Raw genomic sequence first — 16,656 nt, 5'->3', positions numbered from 1 at the left:
AAGAGGGGTGGTCAGCTGAGGCCCCGTGCCCAAATTCAAAGACGACCCAATATTTCCATTTTTTTAAGACAAAGGGAGGGAGAAGAATAGAGAAAAGGGTAGTAGTGGTAATAACTAATAACCAAAAAAGTGGGTCCTTACCTTAGGAGTAATGAATGGCTGGGTTAGAAGTTGCCAAGTTGGGGCTTCCTTCTGCAGCCGAGAGTGGTGAATTGCAGCCACCTCTCTTCGGATGTGTAATAGAAATACTAATGATTTTTTAGCTAAAATTTAATTAATTAATAATGTAAAGTATGTAATATATATTATATATTATATAATATAATGATAAGTTTGGATGGGGCAAGGGAGAAGCGAAGTGAAGGATAATCAAAGGGAAAGGACAACAAAACGCATGGTCGTAACGATAATGGCAAACCCAACGACGTCGTATCACGACTTCTTTGTTCTAGAATCTAGATCAACATTCGGTGTAATAATTACTTCTTCGATCTGTTAATGGTAAATTATTGCAGTATTATTTTTATTAATTATTTTTAATAGTTTTCTTTCTATTACTTTAAATAGTTTTTATTTTCAACTATTTGGAGGGTATTATGGGAAAATGAACATCTTACCCAATAATCTTCCTGGTAACAAGTCCACAACACATAATGACATATCTGACTCATTAGAGATTTTCCAATTCGATCTAATACATTTACTTGACTTTTTTATTTAAAAATTAAATTAATGCTTTTAATTTTATTTTATTTTTACCTAACTTTCCTTCAATTTGTGAGTTGGGTTTGGTTGAAGTCCATAGATTGGTGTGGGTTGACCCAACAACGCAATGGATACCTCTAATGTAAGGTCTATCGTATTAGTTTTTGTTGGAAGGTATATTGTTGTTTCGTTTCCGGGTATGTCATCTAAATGGGTCAAAGCTCTCTTTCAAGTTTCTTTTACTAACAAAACAGGACCCTAAAAAAAATTTGTGTCAATAACAAACCAAACATTAGATATAATTTGTTCTTAGCTTTATTATTCCTTTTGCCTTGTTCTAGGGGAAATTACTCAAATTAGTAAATTACTAAAAAGTGAAGCACAATCTGCTGGCTAAAATTACATGTAAATAATATTCAATAATGAATGTAGTTAAATAACGTATTAGTTATTAGTTTGAACTTAGAAGCATATCATAATTTTAAATTTTGATGTCTAAGTAAAAGATACGGTAGATGATAAAAATGAAAATAGGTTAGATGGCCTATTAAGAATCTATTTTTTTTATTTGATTTGAGATAAAATAAATTTAAATTTAAGGTGTTTTGAACATCTAAATTTATTAATAGATTAAGTCTATTTATTAAAATATAAATAAGTATATAAATAATTTTTTCATAATTAAAAATATTATTTTTTGTTTAAATTTGTTATATCTTTTTATAAATACATTTTCATATTTTAAATATTTAAAAGTTAAAATATTATTACAAATATTAAATTTAGTATAATACATATAAGTAACTTTTTTATAAGGAATTTTTTTTAATATATGTATATATTTTTCTAAAAAAAAGAAAGTACTAGGTATTTTAATAAATTTCACGCTAACCAAACTTAGTATTTAAAAAAAATCTATAACAATACCATATTCAAGTTAATTAATTAACTATGAGGAAGTATAAGAAGCTAATAGAGTATCTATACAATGTGTACAATAGGAGTTTAGGGATGTTCGATTCAGTAGGATATCAGATGTTTATTATCCCTGGTACCCAGATAGTTATTCTAGATAGTATGGGTGTATTGTGTTTGAGATATTAGTAGTATTTTACTCTTGATGTTCATTTTTTAACTAATATTAGACTAAATAAATAGCTCATTGTACACATCATACAAATATTTCATTGTCTTCCTGCCGAAATTCATTAACTATATTACGAGTTAATACTTAAAATAACCCCCGAAATTTGACTACCAACTCAATTTGACCCTCTAATTTTTAATTGACCCAATTTATACCCTGAAATTTTAAGGCGTGATTCAGATTGGCCCTTCCGTCCAACTCCGTCACCGGAGTGATGACATGGCACCCAAACCTCACCACATGCCTCTCCTTCTTCCTCTTACCATCGCCATCACCACTTCCCCTCTACCAACACCCACCCTCCCCCAACAAACAACAACATTCACAACCCACCAACACCCACACATTTTCACCGCCATTTATGAAGGACCTTTCTATTATTTGATCCTTCTCTTTCTCACCAACTTCCCTCTACCAACGTCTTCCCTCCCCAACAAACAACATTAACAGTCACTAACATTAACAAATTGAAGAGAAATAGAAAAAGAAAAAGAAACACAACACCACACTTTTTCCTCTTAATAGGAACACAAAGATGGGTGCAATGGGTGAGGGTGATTCTGAGGGTACTTCAAATTTGGGACAATGGGTGGTGTGACCTGTGATTGATGGTAACATTTGGAATGCATTGTTCAACATGTATGCTAAGTGTGGTTACATAAAAATGGGGTTCAAGATTTTCAACATGATTGTGCATAAGGATGTTATTTCTTGGGGTGCCGTTATTTGTGGCATGGCGATGAATGGTCATGGTAAGCAAGCATTGCAGCTCTTTTCACAAATGGTGGTTCATGGTGTTGCCCCTAACGATGTTAGGTTCATTGGTTTGCTGTCTACTTGCAGTCATGAAGGAATGATGAGTGTAGGTGTTATGCTCTTCAAAGCTATGGCGGTGGAAATATGTGGGTGTTGGTGGATTGTGAATGCTGTTGTTTGTTGGCGGATAGAGAGTGTTGGTAGAAGGGAGGTGGTGATGGTGATGGTAAGAGAAAGAAGGAGAGGCATGTGGTGAGGTTTGGGTGCCACGTCATCACTCCGGTGACGGAGTTGGACCAAAGGGCCAATTTGAGCCACGCCTTAAAATTTCAGGGTATAAATTGGATCAATTAAAAATTATAGGGTCAAATTGAGTCAGTGATCAAATTTCAGGGGTTATTTTGAGTATTAACTCATTATATTACATATGTAGCTATTCCGAACGAAGACTGACGGGCCTATTTCTATCCCAGTGAATCGACATAGTAGAAGTTAAAATCTTTACTGCAGCTATGATTAACTCATGATTTCATTATTATGTAACTTAGTGATATAGGGAAGGTGCATGAATGCATGGTGTTGCCGTCACATATATGAAAACTACAGTTGTGTAGGTAAGAAAAGAAAAGAAAAAAAAAAAAAAACCTGAATGATGATGTTTTTGCGCCATGTCTACAAAGGATAAAAGCCTGTGGATACAGCAACTTGTCAGCAGCACCTTATTAGTTGTTAAAGATATAAATATACATTTTTTCTCCTTTTATCAGTTTAACATTTTAGAAAAAATATAATATAGTACCAAAGCATTATGTTCGTAAGATCTAGGGTGTAACTTTTGGTATATTCTAAAAATTTTAAAAAATAGTATAAAAATGCCTATATAAAAATTAAACAAATACAACAAAAAAATCTTACTTAAAAAAGAATATTAAAGATATAAATATTTATATTATCTCCTTTTATCAATTCAAGATTTTATAAATGATATAATCACATCAGCTTCTTTCAAAATAATCCTCAGTTGCAAATTACCTATCTCCCAATTTGTTCTTGCCACTAGTGCCATGTGATCGCTTTTACCTACTACCTTCCTTAATTAAGTTGGAGCAGTTTTGCTTAATTAAGAACACACACATACGAGTTGTCATTCTGCATAAACTAGAAGCTTTAATTATTTGATGAAGTTGAAGAATAGAAAGTATGTGGTAATAAGGAAATAATTATGAAGATCAGAGAATGAAAAGTAGTTAAATTATGGAGGTAGAAGTGGGGACAGATAGAGAAATAGGAGGAAAGATGCTTTAATGATGGTTATATATGATTGGCATTGACTAGCTTGTCCTAACCTCTTTGGAAAGTTCGCCTTTTCTGTCACACAATTCCGATTCTACATTTTAAATAATGTACTAATGTGCCCATATTAATTAGCCTCTTACACACACATTTAATTTGTACCAAAATGTTATGTAATGTAATGTAAGTTTTGCTAACTCGAGGCACCATTTTCGGATGAGGACTATTGAGAACCAACCCCACAGGCCCCCTCTTTTCACTGCTGATTCACATTTTGGATACAATAATGCTTATGATGTGCTCTCTTCCTCGGGCTATTAATTATTTCCCCAACATATTTAAAACTCTGTTTGAATAGTCACTTTCTCTCTTTCTTTTATTTTCATTTTCCATTCCCATATAATATGGCAAGTAGTTGTTTCCACTCTCTGTGTCTTAGATTGTTATATTCCATAAGGCAAGGGAAGCATTGTTATTATCATCACTATTAACAAATGCTGCATGCATTTGTGATTCCTGTCATACAGAACAAAAAGAACAAAGACAATGAAATAATAAAGATGCGTCATTTATGTGCATGTGTTTATTTTCTTCACATATTCAAATTTGTTTCAAAATTCCCATGCATTAATTATGCTGTGTATAGTATTCTATAAACTTCAATTTTTCTTTACCATATAGAAAAGAAACTTCTTAATAAATAATTTGTAAGTATTTTTGCAAACACTTCCAAAGAGGAAGTAATTAAGGAGCCATTAATTCCGAAATTTCATATTATTAATTATTACAGATGGTGAAAAAAAGGTAGATAAATACAAAATAATCAAGCACGTAATGATTGTGATCTTTCCAGTAGCTAATGTCACTGTTTGAGACAAAGTACTTCAGTCTCAAAGCTTATACGGTCATATGAAAATCAACTTTAGTTTGCTTTTAACAATGATGTGTTTTCAAAATTATTTTGGTTTGTTCATATGAAAACAAACAAACAAACACTATAAGCTAATGTAATAATATAGCTGGCAAGTGGCAACAACGACAAACCTATCACATAAATACAGCAAGTACCATTCTTCATACTCGTTTGGAAGCCCTGAGCTTCAAGCTTCTTTTGAATTCAATTATTCTATATAACTTCTAATTTGTCTTCTTTTATCAATTTCATCCAAAAAAAAGAAAAGAAAAAAAGAGTGTCACAGTCAAATCATTTTTTAACTTACTATAAAACAATTTTACTATTTAGTATTTGTTTGGGTGTTATTAAATTAATAAAAAATACTTTTTGCAATTAAAAGATTTTTTTTATTTTTTAGTGTGTTTAGTAAATTTTTAAGAATAAAAGTAAAAGCATTAAAAAAATAAAAAATATATTTTTTGATAAGTTATAATTTATATCTTTTTTTAAAAGATTTTTTTCTTAAAAAAAAGATGTAATAAATGAATAAAAAAAATACTTTTATCTTATTTTACCTAAACAAAATTGATAAATAAAAAAAAAATTTACATGAAATATCCAAACATAAAATCACTTTTACTTTTATAAAAGATTTTTTAAAAAATCATTAAATTTTTTTTTTCTAAAAATAGCGTCCAAACAAATCCTTAAGTATGTATGTTCATATGGTTCACAGTTCACCTATTTAATCTATCCCTTGGATTTGTAAATTGATTTTATTTTAATTAGTTTGTGGAGAATCTTAGTGATATAAAACTATGTGAACTTTTATCTTCATTATAGGGATGCCATAGATTTTTGTAATTTATATTAATCCTCAATTAAAAACTATATATCCTTACATAAATTTTCGATAATTACATGGATCTAGGAAGCATGTTTGTCTGGATTGGTTTGAATATTGATCCATTTGCTTGATCTGAAACCTCATAATAAGCATATTTAATTATATGCTTAATTTATGTTTAGTATTTAGTCGTTTCTGGCATTGAACATTGGCCTTCTGACTTGTATGCAGTGTATAGTAAGATAAAATAGAAGTTTCATTTGTTTATTTATTGAAACCAGAAACTTTGAGTCTGGATTGAAGCTTAAAATATCAGATGCTTCCAAAGACTACCTCAGCATGCATGTTGTTTTGTAGTTCCTAGCTTCATAGATATAATATATAGCTTCACAGTGCTTTTTGTCAAATTTGTCACTTATATATTTTAATGTTAACTAATAATTACACATAATCTTCTTTATCAGGAAAATAGATAATAAGGTTGTGTGTTTTTCTAATACAGTATCATGCATTTATTATAGTCTCTCTAAACATGTAGCTTGAGTTTCAACATGGTTCTTCCTCGGTGTCATTTATCTTTTCTCTTTTAATCTGTCTCCGCATGTGTGCAACGTTGTTTGTCAGTAGAATTTGTGAGAAGACAATAAGGGAGAAACAGGTCACATTACCTCACTCCAATCCTTTTCTTCTTGTATTGGTTATGCAAAAGGTTAAAGGTCAAATACCCCACCATTAACATATTATATTATATTTGTGGATTCTTTGACAAACATTAGTCCCTTAAATACTCAAGGACAATATGGGTATCTCCTCTAAAAAGCCATTTTTACAAAGAGAAACAGAAACCCCACAATAACTCTCTATTCCTTTCAAAGTATCCAATGTCCTTTATCCCTTACCTTTCATCCCTTTTGAGGTAACTAAATCCTTGCTTTTCTTTCTTGCAATCCAGTTTTTTGTTACCATCTCACTTGTTCTCTCTTTTTATCTGCCAAAACTATATACTGAAAAAATAGTGTTGAAGTAAGGTGAGATTTGTCCTTTTATTTTTTAGTCTTACAAGTGAATTTTAGACACCGTAGAAGAGACTTGTAGCAATGTAACTAAAAAATAAATGCTACCCCGTTACTACAATCATAGTGTATCTTTTTCAACTAAAAGTGAACTACTATCTGAATTTTGTCCCACATTATATTTTGTCTTGGTTGTGGTTCCATCAAATCAATTGGCCTAATTGCTAATATTACGATTAAATTAAGGGATGGATGCAAAATGAGACAAAATGGTGGACGGAAGGGACGGAAGGTCACCAACTCCCACTTGCTTTCCAACAAGAGAATAGAATGTTGAAAATATGGCCTGCTATTTTACCATTTGTGATTTGCTGACTTATTTGTTTTTCTATTCATTCTGTACACACTAATGTATTATTATAACTTATTTTCATATAGTATATTAATAGAATAAATAATGAATATGCATCTTTATCTTTGTTTATATGTTGAGTCTGCACTTACTTAACAGTCAACTTTAAACAGTTGAGCCTCTCATACCTTGGATCTCTGTAGAGTTTGATAGAGTTAGACTGAGATTTTGGCAACTTTTTGAAGCTTTGACATCTTTTTCCCCTCGTTCGTTCACCATTGTCAAAGTTATTATTATTCTATTAAAGCTAAAAAGAGGACTTCATTCTTCAATTAAAGGGACACTCTCCTTTTAATGCAATGCAAAAAGGCCACCCTTTACAAAGGCTTGTAGTTGTGGCAGCATAGCACTAGCAGTGTCACAACTCTTCACTCTTCAACGACAAGGTTCAGTGGTCAAAAGGGAAATTCTTTTGTTTATCTCCCTTACATCCATGGTTTTTATGAAAAGATATATCTCTTATGTCCCGGAAGATTATGCTAGCAGCAAGTGATCATCATCACTTTGTGGTTACTTCCTGGAAGGAAACTCAACTATGATGAAATGCAAAGTAGCATGTGAAGTCTTGGCAGTTTAGAATCTATTTAATGGTCTCTGGCAACTAACTTGGCCGATTTAGAATCCATTTGTGAAGTTTGTTGAGAGTTCTTGATTGTTAAGTTCCTTGGTATGATGTTTCCAGTGACTCTTTATTGCTTTTTGTTTATCCACCGTTGATTTTGTTGTTTATGTGAATAACTCTTGATTTGGGTGGCTTTCAGTTTTAGATATGGGGATTGAGAGAAGTGGAGAAAACAAAATTCTTGGACTGAGATTCACTTCAAGACACAAGCGTTCAAAGAGGTATACCTTCTGTTTCATATGCTTCAATTTTCAGCTTCTATTGTTTGTTGCATGGATTGGTGTTCTTCACATACTTGTAAATGTTTACACATGACAACTTGCTTCTATTTTTTAATGTGTTTTCTGTTTCTACATGACAGTCTTCCTGTTAAGAAAGGAGCGGAGGAACATGATAATCAGCTCGAGGCATTAGACTCAATGAAGCTGGTATAGTGAACCATTCATGATGCTGAAATAACAATTTTTTGTGTCTTTTCATTTTTTACATAGAATTGAATTGTGTAAATGGTATATATGATTTGAGATAAAGAGTTAGTTAATCTGTTTGCATTTTGTTGAGACATTAATGATCCGTGACATCATTGGATATAGTCCCCCACATACAACAAATTCTGTTTGAGTAGCAGGACTTTTGTGACTCTTAACAAGTATGGGTTTGATTTGGTTACAGGATATGGGTTACCTCACAGAATGCACTAAAGCTAGAAATGAAGTCCACACTACTCTCAAGCAAGAGGTACAATACAATACCATAATTGTTATTGGTCATGACTCATGACTTTACCTTTTTACTGCACTATATAGCCCATTTAGCCATGATCACTTCATCATGCTTCAGTTCAGCTTTTTTCTAGTGACTACTCAGAATATTTCTGTCCTATTTACTCTGTCTATTTCTGTGTAGATTCTACAACTAGAGAGAAGATTACAAGACCAATTTGAAGTTAGATGCACCCTAGAAAAGGCACTTGGATACAGGCCTTCAGCTCTTGTTAATCCAAATGATAATACCATGTCCAAGGTAGATTTCTCTTTGTTTCTCTTAATCATATTATCTATAGCTATGAATGATTAATGGAATTATGTTACGTATAATGTTATGCTATTAAGAACATTGACCTTACAAGTGTATATGAGTTTTGTGTCTTTGATTTCTTTCTGTTTATCAAATATCATCAACTCTTGTTTACAATGTTATATTGTAACTCCAGCCAGCCACAGAGTTAATCAAGGAGATTGCAGTGTTAGAGTTGGAAGTTGTGTATTTGGAGCAACATCTTCTCTCTTTATACCGTAAAGCTTTTGATCAACATTTATCTTCTGTCTCTCCTTCCACCAAGGAGGAGACTGTGAAGCTTCCTCAAGCAACGCCGCAACCTCGGCTCACTCAAGTTTCTAAGCCTCAAGTCTTAACCAAAACAGAATGCTCTGCAGTACAATCAAATAATAGCCATGAGCCTCAGACTCAGGGAAAAGAACACAAAGGAAATCTTCCAGAAGACATGCATATGTATTCTGGAGTTTACCGTTGCCATTCTTCATTGTCACATTATTCAGCATTTACAAGATCATCTCCACCATCAGAACCTTTAACTAAACCTCCCCGTGCCTGTCATTCTCAACCATTGTCCATGATGGAGGTAAATCTAGTATCAAGAATATGCAAACTGTTTTTGTCACAAAACTAGGACAATAGATATAGGGACAAAAGACACTATTTCTGTATTTTCTTTCCTGAGAAACTTTCATATCCAGCTTGCCACCTTGATCATCAACTTGGTAGAACACTGTCTTGATTATTCTAAACTCTCACATTGTTTTCAAAGAAAAACATGACAATATTGATGGAGTGGAAGCCTATGGATTTTGACTTTGAGTTGTTTGTAAATTTATACAGTATGGCCAAAGCAATCCATCAAATATAATTAGTCTGGCAGAACATCTGGGTACGCGAATATCCGATCATGTTCTAGAGACACCTAACAAACTTTCCGAGGACATGATCAAATGCATATCAGCTATATATTGCAAGCTTGCAGACCCTCCATCATTGCATCCCGGCCTTTTGTCTCCCACTTCATCCTTGTCCTCAACCAGTGCCTTCTCCATTGGAGATCAAGGTGACATGTGGAGTCCAAGGTTCAGGAACAACTCCTCCTTCGATGCGCGGTTAGACAATCCATTCCATGTTGAAGGACTCAAGGAGTTCAGTGGACCTTACAGCACCATGGTTGAAGTAACATGGATTTATAGAGAAATTCATAAATCAGGCGATGCTGATAAGTTGCTCCAGCATTTCAGGTGAGCTTATTAAAATATCCAACTAAGTCAATGAATAATGAAGTTCATTATCTTTTTTTTTCATGCCCTTTAATTTTTAATGTTGTTTCAGGTCACTTATTAGTCGATTAGAAGAAGTAAATCCTGGGAAGTTGAAACATGAAGAGAAGCTAGCTTTCTGGATCAATGTACACAATGCTTTGGTGATGCATGTAATAATAATAATTATCCTCGAAAAGATTAAACTCTTGTTTTCTTGTAATACTCTTCACACATTTGTTCCCTTTGATTTGCTGGTTTATAATGTGTTCATTGGTATTTAATAGGCATTTTTGGCTTATGGAATTCCACAAAACAATGTGAAAAGAACTTTTCTTCTTCTCAAGGTAAATAGTGAAGTTAGTAGGCTAGTAGCATCTTTTATAGTCAGTCATTGAAGGATGAAACTCATAACATAACCTTCTGCTTGATTGGCCTTTGCAGGCTGCATATAATGTTGGTGGCTACACTGTTACTGCAGACACAATACAAAACATTATACTCGGATGCCGGATTTCTCGTCCTGGACAGGTTCACCCTATGATCCTAACCTATTAATACGATAGAACATGTAGAAGTAGAACATATGAATTATAGTTGTTAATCCAATATAGTACTAGTGATTAAGATGGTGCTTCTTAAAACTTGTTTGTTCCTGCAGTGGCTACGTTTGTTCTTTTCTCAAAAGAGCAAATTCAGAAGTGCAGATGGAAGAGTAGGATATGCAATGGAGCATCCTGAGCCTCTTTCACACTTCGCACTCTGTTCAGGGAACCATTCTGATCCAGCGGTATTCAACCACTTCTTAGCTCTGAACCTTTGCAATTTATTTACATAACAACCCCATTTTCGATAATTAAATGCTAATCCAATATTTATATTCATGGCAGGTACGTGTATATACAGCAAAGAGGGTGATTCAAGAGCTAGAAGCAGCAAAGGATGAGTACATTCGAGCTACATTTGGGGTACGGAAGGATAAAAAATTACTACTACCAAAGCTTGTTGAGTCATTCACCAAGGACTTAGAACTATGCCCAAGTCAGGTTATGGAGATGATCCAAGATTCTTTGCCAGAATCCCTTAGAAAGAGTGTGAAGAAATGGCAGGTGGTGAAATCCCGAAAATGCATAGAATGGATTCCACATAACTTCAATTTTCGATATCTCATATCTAAGGACATGCTCAAATGATTACTTATTTGGCAATTTGGCAATGTTACTTGTTGATGTGTTTACTCTATGTAATGTAATTCTTTTTGTACAAAGTAGACAAGGTAGCAGTGAAGGGTGTGAGTAAATAATGATAATAAAGTGCATGCAGTCGCTAATTCCTCATAAAAAGAAAGAGAAAACGAAATTGATTTTTATTTGGGAATTGAGAATACACGAGGATCAGTAAGGAGACTCTCCAATGACATTTCCAGGGGGTTCATAGAAACAAATGGTCAAGCTAGCTTTGTCCTTCACGCAAATGGCTTGGGAGCAACCAAGCTGCACCGTGTTCCTCCACACCACCTGCGTGTAAACACCGCACTCGTGGTTCGACACGCACGTGTTGCTGCTGTGGTTGTAGAAGTCTTTCTCCTTCACCCACTCCTCCACCGCCGTGCGTGGCGCCACGCCGGCCGCAGATCCCGACCAGAGCTGGTTGCCGCCGTACTTGCTGGCTGTTAAGTTGGCGAACTGGCAGGCCATGTTGTTCCTCTGGTAGCGCACCATTAGGCTGGTGGCGTTGGCCAGCTTGTCGCTCCAGCTGAGAGGTTGAACTCCCACTGCGGCTCTTGCTTCGTTGTGTGCGTCTAAGTACTCCTTCGCTGGCGGTGTCGTTGCTCCTTCGCTTACGAGAAGGAACATGGCAAGAAGAAGAAGAAGCGAGAACAGAGTATAACGCTGCATTTTGAATTTAGTATGCAGAGTAGTGTGTGTAGGTGAAAGGAAGTATCTTCTTAAGGTGTGGATAGAGATGGAGGAGTGGATTTACCATGTTGCCCTTAAACATGGTGCGGTGCAAGTAGGCATTGGAGGGTAAACCGCAGCCTTTGACTGGAAGACATTGACATTACTGTTACCGCAAGCTGTATTGCTCTATCATTTATGGATCCATCCACCAATTCAATCTTTTATTTACTTGGCTTTTCTAGTATTTACTTACGGTACATCTAATTTTACTAGAATCTAGAAGGTAGAAACTCGTGCAAATAATTTTAAAGTTAATAGCTGAGTGTTAGATGATAATTTAATTCGTTAAATTATTTAATAATTTTTAGGAATTTATTTAAATAAAGATATTTAAAATATTTTTTTAATAATTAAAATTTAATATATATAATTGATAAAATTGTGTTATTTTTATTAAAATTAAATTAAATAAATTAATTTGATAAAAAATGAATTAAATTTTAAATTTGGTCTAAATTAATATAGAGTTAGAATTTAAAATTTTTAAAATTAATATATATAATAGAAATATTTTAGTTATTTTTTATAATAAAAGTATTGTAATTATTTTCTATAAAAATAATAGGGTAAATCACAATAATAAACTAAGGGGATCAATATATAAATTCGCCAAACCAAAATTTACTTCGCCAATGCACAATTATATGTAGTTCGAACAACTTGATTCGAACTCCATTTCTACATAATTCGAACCAAGTAGGTTCAAATTATACACAAACACATGCACACACTAATTCGAACCAAATAAGTTCGAATTATATACAACACACGCACACACTAATTCGAACCAGCTTGGTTCGAATTACACACATAGTAATTTCTATGCTGTTAAAAAATTAATAATTTATTAAAAAAAATTTATTAAAAAAATTAATAATTTAAAAATTAAAAATATATATATTTTATTTCATACATTAAAAAAAACTAACAAAATATTTAATTACGAGACTTCTTTAAAATATTTGTGATCTATTAATTCGAATTTCATACAATACTCTTTTGTCCATTTTTAATAGCTCATGAATATTTTTTAATAAATTTTTTTAAATTATACTACAAAAAATATTTTATCCTATGCAAAACAATTTAAAAAAATGGCTTAAAAAATGTTAGGAGTACTATACAAATTTGTAATGTTCTAATAACTTAGGTAAATACATCCATGTACTCAAATTTTAAATAAAATACTCTACATAGTCAATAATAATTTAGAAATGAAAGAAAATATTTTATTCCATACAAAATAATAAAAAAATATATTTTATTCTAATACAAAAAAATTTTTAAAAAATGGCTTAAAAAATGTTATGAGTACTGTAAAGTGTAAAAGTTTGTAATATTCTAGTGATTTAGATAAATACATGATAAAAATATTTTTTCTTTTAAGATCTAAATTATTATTGACTATATAGAGTATTTCTATAATGACCTAAGCCAATCATATATTACAAATTTTTACAGTACTCCTAAATTATATGGGGATTCGAATCACCATATATTACAAATTCGTAAAAATTTGTAATATCCTAATGACTTAGGACATTAAAGAAATACTCTACATAGTCAATAATAATTTAGATCTTAAAAGAAAAAATATTTTTATCATGTATTTACCTAAATCACTAGAATATTACAATTTTTTATAGTACTCATAACATCTTTTAAGCCATTTTTAAAAAAAAAATTGTATTAGAATAAAATATATTTTTTAATTATTTTGTATGGAATTAAATATTTTCTTTCATTTCTAAATTATTATTGACTATGTAGAGTATTTTATTTAAAATTTGAGTACATGCATGTATTTACTAAGTTACTAGAACATTACAAATTTTTATAGTACTCCTAACATTTTTAAGCCATTTTTTTAAATTGTTTTGCATATGATAAAATATTTTTTGTAGTATAATTTAAATAAATTTATTAAAAAATATTCATGAGCTATTAAAAATAGACAAAATAGTATTGTATGAAATTCGAATTGATAGATCACAAATATTTTAAAGAAGTCTCGTAATTAAATATTTTGTTAGCTTTTTTTAATGTATGAAATAAAATATATATTTTTTTAATTTTTAAATTATTAATTTTTTAATAAATTTTTTTAATAAATTATTAATTTTTTAACAGCATAGAAATTACTATGTGTGTAATTCGAACCAGCTTGGTTCGAATTAGTGTGTGTGTTGTGTATAATTCGAACTCGAATTAGTATGTGCGTGTGTTTGTGTATAATTCGAACCTACTTGGTTCGAATTATGTAGAAATGAAGTTCGAATCAAGTTGGTTCGAACTACATATAAATGTGCATTGGTGGATTCACGAAATAGATTTTGGTTTGGCGGATTTGTGTAAAATTTTGATCCCCTTGATTTATTATTAATGTAAATCAGTTTCAAATTTGATTCACTATTTTTTTAGTCAAATTAATTTATCTAACCTAATTTTGACAAAAAATAATATAATTTAATCGATTATATGTATTAAATTTTAATTAATAAAAAAATATATTTAAAAAAATATTTTAGACGTCTTTATATATAAATAACTCTTTAACTTTTAACTATTAACTTAATGTAAAATTAATTATACTATACATCAATTTTCACTATATTAGAGTTCTAGTAATAATAGGAGGCAATAGCTAATAGGATTATTCATTAACTGATTTTTAAAGTTTTATTTAATAATTAAAAAATGTATATTAAATAAAGGAACTATTTAGATAAAAATATCAAAAACGTATTTTTTTAAAAATTAAAATTTAACACATATAATTAATTAAATTGTATTATTTTTATTAAAATTAGACTAAATAAATCAGTTTAAAAAAAATTAATAAATTAAATTTTTAAACCGGTATAAATTAATATTTTTTATAAAAAATTATTACAATATCCTTATTATAAAACACAACTAAAATATTCCTATTATATATATATTAATTTTAAAAACTTAATTCTAATCCTATAACGATAGAGAAAAAATAGTTAGAATTTAGAACTCTCAAAATTAATATATATAATAAGAGTATTTTAGTTATTTTATATAATAGCGATATTGTAGTCATTTTTTATAAAAAATAATATTAATTTAGATGAATTCAAAATTTAATTTACTATTTTTTGTTCAAATTAATTTTGACAAAAATAACATAATTTTGACAAAAATATCTTTAAAAAATAACATAATTTAAAGAATTATATGTGTTAAATTTTAATTATTAAAAAATATTTTTAAAAAAAATATTTTCTACGTCTTTATGGGAATATCCCCCGATAAATAAATATGGTTATAGTAATGATAGTGAAAGTAGAGTTCTTCATGGAAAAGATAAAATTTTTTTTGTTCTTATGTTTTTAAGATTAATGGTCAAATTAATTTTCGAAAAATTATTTGATTGTCATTTTGGTCCCTAAATATTTTTTTAATTAAATTAATCCCTTAAAAATTTAACATTAATTTCGTGTATTCTTTCCTCAAATATTTAACCCATTCAGTTAACTATTTTTCATTTATAGTATTAAGTGACAATTCAGTTGTGATAAATATGACGTCGTTTTGTGGTTTAGGAAGTTTTGGTCAAAAACGACGTCATTTTCTATTTTGTTCATTTTCCTATTACTCACCACTCTTCTCCTCCCACTCAAAACAAAAACAAAAATGAAACACAAAAGGAAAGAAAGCATCGGTGACGACGCATAACAGATTGCCACCGCGCTTGGTCGTCTCGGTATCTAGAACACTGAAAGAAACAAAAAGTCACCAAACACAAAGAAGACGAAGAAGCTCCTATCACCGGAAGTACGGAGGAAGTAATCATCGGCGACGCTGCAGAGTGTGACTGCTCTTGTTGGTCTGAGTCTCTAGGCCACCATTGCGCCGCCGTGGTAGGCGCGGTCTCAAAGAGTTAGTTAGTGGAACGCTGACATGCATGTCTTCAAGGAGAGGGTGTGAAGGTTTAATCTATCTGGTGTTCTCATTTCTGCAGTCCTGCCTCATCCCTGCTCTCTCCCTGTTATTCATTCATTTCGTATTTCATTCCATTTGCCATGCCATTCCTTATTGCATTTAATTAACACTTTATAATTCTTTTCTTTCCCCATCTGTCTGTTTCGTTTGTTCATATCTGCAAAAGATGTATAACAACTACTTTGAGGCTCCATCTTTTTTTGGAAATTAATTCTGATATGGTTATATACGCTCCCTAATTTCATATCACATTACGCTTGTAATTCTTTTCTATTTTATAATTTATCTTTCAATCTATTTTGTGTCACTGTGATTTATTTTTAATATTATTATATTTTATGTATTTCATCCTATAAATTTAAGAAGTTGGAGAGATCCCTGCATTGTTCTATAGGAGTTTTAGAGACGTTATATCCAACTATTTGGTCTTCATAGATGCTAATGCTAATGTCATGCAAATAACAATTCAAAAAGGGATCGCGTTACCTTCATAGTTCAAGATTATAAACAGCTCTTGGAGAAATATCATCTCTACCATCGTGGTTGCCTTAAAATGAAATTTGTTGATGGTGACGAATTCTTTATTGATCAAGTAATGGACCACAACATGCACATAATTTCTAACTATAAAGTGTCGTTTAAATCTTTATTGGAGAATAAGAACTTTTTTTTGGCAATGACATCAATGTCGAATCAACTTGGCATGCATCTC

General features: G+C 31.2%; 2 protein-coding genes across 2 annotated transcripts; one reads left to right on the top strand and one right to left on the bottom strand.

The window, feature by feature from the left end:
- Positions 1-7,191: 7,191 nt before the first annotated feature.
- On the top strand, positions 7,192-11,204 carry LOC130983165 (uncharacterized). Its single transcript, XM_057907352.1, has 12 exons — positions 7,192-7,735; positions 7,830-7,911; positions 8,052-8,118; positions 8,363-8,428; positions 8,597-8,713; positions 8,904-9,332; positions 9,590-9,993; positions 10,085-10,184; positions 10,299-10,358; positions 10,456-10,542; positions 10,673-10,801; positions 10,902-11,204. The coding sequence occupies exons 2-12, from the start codon at positions 7,838-7,840 to the stop codon at positions 11,202-11,204; spliced, it is 1,836 nt and encodes a 611-aa protein (XP_057763335.1). The 5' UTR covers positions 7,192-7,735; positions 7,830-7,837.
- A 196-nt stretch (positions 11,205-11,400) lies between these two features.
- Positions 11,401-11,949, bottom strand: LOC130983167 (STS14 protein-like). Its single transcript, XM_057907353.1, has one exon. It carries the CDS (start codon positions 11,907-11,909, stop codon positions 11,406-11,408), a length of 504 nt encoding a protein of 167 aa, XP_057763336.1. The 5' UTR covers positions 11,910-11,949; the 3' UTR covers positions 11,401-11,405.
- Positions 11,950-16,656: the final 4,707 nt, after the last annotated feature.

This window comes from Arachis stenosperma, chromosome 5 (genome assembly GCF_014773155.1).
Source record: "Arachis stenosperma cultivar V10309 chromosome 5, arast.V10309.gnm1.PFL2, whole genome shotgun sequence".
In the NCBI taxonomy this organism is placed as follows: Eukaryota; Viridiplantae; Streptophyta; class Magnoliopsida; order Fabales; family Fabaceae; genus Arachis; species Arachis stenosperma.
The sequence above is the reverse complement of the archived record's forward strand: the minus strand, read 5'-3'. Positions and strand labels throughout refer to the sequence as shown.

Bases quoted from the DNA above. Each gene is read 5' to 3' on its own strand.
- LOC130983167 (XM_057907353.1), bottom strand. From the start codon at position 11,909: ATGCAGCGTTATACTCTGTTCTCGCTTCTTCTTCTTCTTGCCATGTTC.
- LOC130983165 (XM_057907352.1), top strand. From the start codon at position 7,838: ATGGGGATTGAGAGAAGTGGAGAAAACAAAATTCTTGGACTGAGATTC. The intron at 9,994-10,084 runs GTGAGCTTATTA...ATGTTGTTTCAG, and splicing joins AAGTTGCTCCAGCATTTCAG to GTCACTTATTAGTCGATTAG. The intron at 10,802-10,901 runs GTATTCAACCAC...TATTCATGGCAG, and splicing joins GGAACCATTCTGATCCAGCG to GTACGTGTATATACAGCAAA.